The 5,722-nt window shown below is 40.1% G+C and overlaps 1 protein-coding gene across 1 annotated transcript; it reads left to right on the top strand.

The window, feature by feature from the left end:
* Nucleotides 1–2,372: 2,372 nt before the first annotated feature.
* Nucleotides 2,373–3,089, top strand: LOC308160531 (UBX domain-containing protein 10-like; the record flags this gene model as incomplete). Its single annotated transcript, XM_080534472.1, has 1 exon — nt 2,373–3,089. The coding sequence occupies one exon, from the start codon at nt 2,373–2,375 to the stop codon at nt 3,087–3,089; it is 717 nt and encodes a 238-aa protein (XP_080390598.1).
* Between the last annotated feature and the right edge of the window lie 2,633 nt (nt 3,090–5,722).

The raw sequence follows: 5,722 nt of genomic DNA on the forward strand, positions 1-5,722 counted from the left end.
GACATCCATCACTTTTGCTGTCGTTAAGATCAGGGATCTCAAGTCTCACGCATTGGGCGTAAGACACACGCGGCGTGTGAGCGTGTGAACGACTTGAGAGCCCTGAGTTAAGATACTTTATTTTTCTGTTTGGTAGTCTGTCCAATGTGACACTTGCCCTCCTCCACCGGCCCTAGTTTTGGATCTAGCTTGCTGTTCATTATTTTCATGATAAATCGTAGCTAGCTAGCTATAACATCTTCATATACACCATACAGGCTAAATACTGATTAACAGTAATCACCCTAACCCTACTTTGGCAAATGCCCATTGAACAGATTTATTCATTATCCTATCTTAAGAAAACGAATGTAACACTCTCATCTGGGGATTTACACGGCAAATCAAATGAAGAACTACACATCCCTGATGACAGGGAGATGACGTATGACTGCTCTGATGAATCAACCCCTATTTCATTAATTGTCTCTATATAACGACGTCGATCATTGATCGGCAACGACACTATATAATAGTTTGCCTAACTGGCCATCGGATTTGGGCTCCTAATATCTAAAAAGCACTACAGTTTTCTTATTTTATCGGATTAAAGTAGCAAAGACCAGACATTTCCATTGACCACCAGTCAAACTTCTACACTTCTATCACACAAAAAGGGGCGTGGACATGACGGGAGAGCAAAGTACCCGGATGCGTTGCTCTTATGAATTCGGATGGGAGGGATTAGAATCGGTGCTCTATTATTCTACCTAGCCCAGAGTCCCCGGATGAGTGCCTCTAAAACTGAATTGTATTTTGAGTAAAACTGAATTGTATTTAAAGAAAAACCGAATTGTATTTTGAGTAAAACTGAATTGTATTTAGAGAACTGAATTGTATTTAGAGAAACTGAATTTGAAAACTGAATGGAAATAATGAAAACTGAATTGAATACAATTCAATCTGTCGAATACAATTCAGTTTGTGCTCAGATTCAATTCAATCTGTCAAATACAATTCAGATCTGTGAAATACAATTCAATTTGTGCTCATATTCAATTCAATCTGTCAAATACAATTCAATTTCTGCTGGCACTAAAATAGCTCTATACACGTGTTACTGAGGTGCCACATCTACTAATGGAACAGTATCTAAAATGCAAATGCAGTTTTGGCATGACATGCGTCAATACAGCTAATAGCCAACAGTAGACATGTATAACAGCAAAGACCTGTTGTTGGACATCGGATCAGTCACATGATCATCAGCCCATGATGGGAACGGTTTGAGTGCAGCAACAGTAGCTTAGCAAGGTGGCTAGCTAACTAGCAAGCTAGCAGATGAAGTGTGATGGTTTTCGCCACCATGCATGTCAATCGACCAGAGAGGAACAAGGCAAGCTAAACGTTACAAAAACAACCTACTAAATTAAACTTACAGATTCAGTCGTAGCCTCCTGCTCATCAACTGCCAACGCCCAAGGGTAAGTAGCCATAATGTATTGTTGGGAGTGTATGTTACTCTTGTCTAACGGGTCTAATGTTTCAGAAGTTTTAATTTGGCCGTCGAAAGTGATATGCTCTGTCTCCACCTTTTGGCGCGCGAGCCGGGTTGTCAAGGGAACGCAGCTGCGTTGGTTACGTCACTTCACAGACGCTGAGATACATCCCGCTTGAATATTGAAACTGAAATGGAAAATTGATAATTAGCTGTTTTTCCTCTAAATGCAAGCAAGGTATGCGGGATGTTTCAGTTTGTTAGAGTTCTTATCTTGCAAGATTGGTATTTTTATTGGCAAAAATGTTCAGTTTAGCTGGCTGTTTTAACCACGAATCAACAACAAGTGAGGCTCGGAGGGGTAACTACTGTACTAGCTAGCATGGCTCTAGACTAGCCAAGGATGTAATAAGATACTCATAATAATGTCATCGTATTACATTCCTTGGCTTTAGCCAACAACTATGTCAACAGCTGTAAAGTAACGTCAGCATGACATCTTGGGCATCATTGCTGGCCATTAGTGGCAACTTGACTATATTCGATGCTTTTTGCTTTTCTGAATTTTGCTTTTCTGCTTTTCTGAATCCAGAATCCAGAATTCCAGAATAATTTCTAAACAGTTGGGTCTTTTTGATGAATTATAAGGTTTGATTTGATTTAAAGAAGTAAGTGCGACTCACTGACCAGGTCTGAAATAATGTCACAGGTAAACCCATTTCTATTTCTCTAAATGTTTATACCCCCCATCTATAGATTAAGAGGAATAATCTGGACTCTGCCTTGACAACGGCTAAAGACCTACGAGATTGGAGTTCAGTGGAGAAGCATGCATTTGACCAGGCCAAAATCCTCTAAACGGCGTAACCGTAGTAAACCCACCCACGACCTGCATATGGATGCCTCCCAAAATAGACCGGTGACCCCTATGCCTCCCAGGATGATGGGTTATGACAGGTCAGACCGCTGTCTCCGCTCCCACACTCTCCTCAGACAGAACAGCCAGCTGAGTGCAGACCAAGTCACAGATCTCCTGCAGTCTGTTCCTGCAGTACCTTCACTGTCATTGAATAAGTACAAGCCCCTCCCCTCCATTGAGAAGAAGCCATCAAAGGATGACTCCTCGAGAGGCATGGAGGAGAAGACTTCCAAGCTCAGTCTGTCTGACAACCTCATTGTTCAGGCTCGGCGTGAACACTGTCTCTCCTCCGTGAGTCTCCAGCCAGCGTCCCGTAGCAATCCTGAGATGGATAATGTGTCTGAGGTCCACTGCACGGTCTGCCCCAAACCTCTAGACCCAGGTGTGACGATCAGAGAGACAGAGAACCCTTCTGTGTTCCCCCCTGGCGGTCAGCCAGGTTTGCTTCTTGCCATCCGAGTCCCATGTGGGAGGAGGTTTCAACAAGACTTCCTACCTACAGACACCTTACTGACGGTGAGAGCCACTGCAGAGGCCAGATTTGGGACACTGTATGAGCATGGTATCATTGAAACTATGGATGTCCCCCGCAGGACCTTCAAAGACCTGAACCTGACTTTGGCCCAATGTGATATCTTGAACAGGTCATTACTGTGCGTCTCTCAAGAGGACAGCTCAATGGATTCTACTTAAACTCAGATGGATGACATAATTAGTCTGACATTAAACATTTTATTCTAAATTCTATTTTGCTGAAAAAATATGTATATTAAACATTTATTCTTTTTTGCAATCTAGAAAATAACATTTTCATTGTTCAAGACAAATCTGACTCAATCAACAGTGGGAATGTGTGTTTTGCCTAATTAATCCTTTTAACTGTACTACCACAGTATCTCAGGGTTTAGTTGACATTTGATCACCAATATCACTGTAAGCTTTTTACTTGAATATTACTGTTCTGTAAGCATTTCCCACATACCGTACTGTACTGTACTATAGGTTGGTATCAAATAGGTCTACATTCTCTTTTCGCTTTTTTTGTGGTAAATAATAACTAAACCTGTTGTCTCTGTTATTTCTTTTTATTGAAACCAACAAAGGGTAAAGAAAACTATACAAGAGGCAGAGATAGTAGTCAATCTTTATTATAACAAGTACCATTAGCAAAGAACTATAAAACAAAAAAGTGCAGAATGTAAGTGAATAGTTTCAGGAGCTACTATTTATTTGTTTCATAGCCAATAACTCCCTTCGACTAGTTTAGTTCAAGCACGGTCCAAAATATTGCATATTCACTGTGGTACAACAAAACAATATAGTATTTTGGTCAATAAAGCTTTTCTCAAATATATCTTATTCCTAACAATTTAGGTACATTTCTTACAATCTTATTTTTTATTCTTGGTAAAAGTGTCTTCTGTCAGTTAACAGAATAAGATGGTTGATTGGAAAGATTTTCCTATTTTGACTCAAACCTTCTTGTCAGTGTCAAGCTTATTGAATGTGACAGAACATACTTTCACTGTGAGTGAGAAACAACCTCTCATCAAATATGATATTAGCAAAGCACTAGCAGCGAAAACAAAAACAAAATTGTAGAGCAACAGCTCTATCTTCACAGTATTCACACAATACAATTGGATTATCATTAAACATATCCAACTATCAAGAATGTATTTAGTGTTTTGTGATCCTGAAATTCTTTGGTTAATCACTTGAGGATTGTTAGTCTAGCGACTAGATAATGGTCAATTGCCTTATTGTTACTTAACATAAGACAATTCTCCAGTGTGGTTGACCATTTAAGTTACCCAATGTCGTCTTACATATCTTTCCATTCTTATCATTCTATATGATAAAGGGTTTTAAATCAACACAGCAAACATATAATCCTCATAAATAATGAAATGATGAGTGTTTAATGTTTGGAGCCACTTCAGTTGTGATTTTTCTCGATTTGCTCAAGATCCTCAGCATCATGCTTCTCTATTTTCTTGTCTGTGGAGGGGGAAAAGTGTAAACAGTTAGTGTGAACCCTCTCTTTTGGATGCATCAATATGTCAAATCTTGAGTGCTCAATCTAGACAAAGAAACAAACATACTGAAATGTTTTTCGATTCTGTTGAGAATGTTCATGCTGTGTTTGCTGAAATGTAGGAGAATTTCCTATTCGGTGTCAATGAATCACTCTGGTAATGTGGATGATTAAATCCAACTGTGGAATGACAAAAGACAAGGAATACAATAGGTTGAATGCAAGAAACACATTTAGTTAATTAGATAGATGCAGAGATAGATTCAGGTGTGGTCTTTCTTGAGGCCTTCTTGAAGGGCTTACACAGGCCCTTGCAGACGGCCGCTAGAGACAAGAGAGAGAGAGAGAGAGAGATAATGTGAGAGAGAGAGAGAGAGAGAGAGAAAACGTGAGAGAGAGAGAGAGAGAAAGAGATAACGTGAGAGCGAAAGACAGACAGAGAGAGAGAGAGAGACAAAGAGAGAGAGAGAGAGAGAGAGAGAGAGAGAGAGAGAGAGACAAAGAGAGAGACAAAGAGACAGACAGAGAGAGAGACAGAGAGACACAGAGAGAGAGACACAGGGTTCGAGTTATGTGGGAGCCAATGGGAGCTGAGCTCCCATAGAGATGGTCTGAGACTCTCTGAGCTCCCATGAAGGCAGTAAAATCAAAAATCTGTGGGGGTCGCTAATAATACATTACCACAACTATTATTTGATCAAAATGTCAATGTAATGAATATTATTTAATTTATATTATAAATATTGTAAAATAAACACGTTTTCCAAAAGAGCTACGCGCACCATTAATCTCCTGTGAATGACAGTAGGCCTTTGACTGCCTGCACTTCACCACCAAGACACCATGGGGCGCAGTAGAATATTGTGCAACAGCAAAAGGTTGATTAATCAGCTGTGCGGTAAACCGTTGGAACACACAGTGCACAGCTGATTAATCAATTAAACCAATAGAGTGAGACAGGATATGTTCATATACCAGTTGCCTTTCAGGAAGTAGTGAGATCGTGCACCTAGCCTATTATTGAGAAGCAAACATTCATTCATTAGCTATACAGGAGTATATACATACAGTAGCTACCATGCCGCCCAAAAAAAGGCAATTTTTTGACCCTCTCCCGTTCATCCAATCTTGGATAAAGAAAGGACATCGGACGTCAGCATCATGGGTTCCAGGACCGCGACCGCAGCCTACTGAAAACAGACCAAACAGGTCTATCTTGTCTCCGTAAAGGTAAGGTGGCTTTTACTTTTTACTAACCTAGTGTACATGTATTTTTCGCTCCTTCTGT

The sequence above is a fragment of the Nansenia antarctica genome (genome assembly GCF_963989245.1).
Source record: "Nansenia antarctica genome assembly, chromosome: 6".
Taxonomy (NCBI): Eukaryota; Metazoa; Chordata; class Actinopteri; order Argentiniformes; family Microstomatidae; genus Nansenia; species Nansenia antarctica.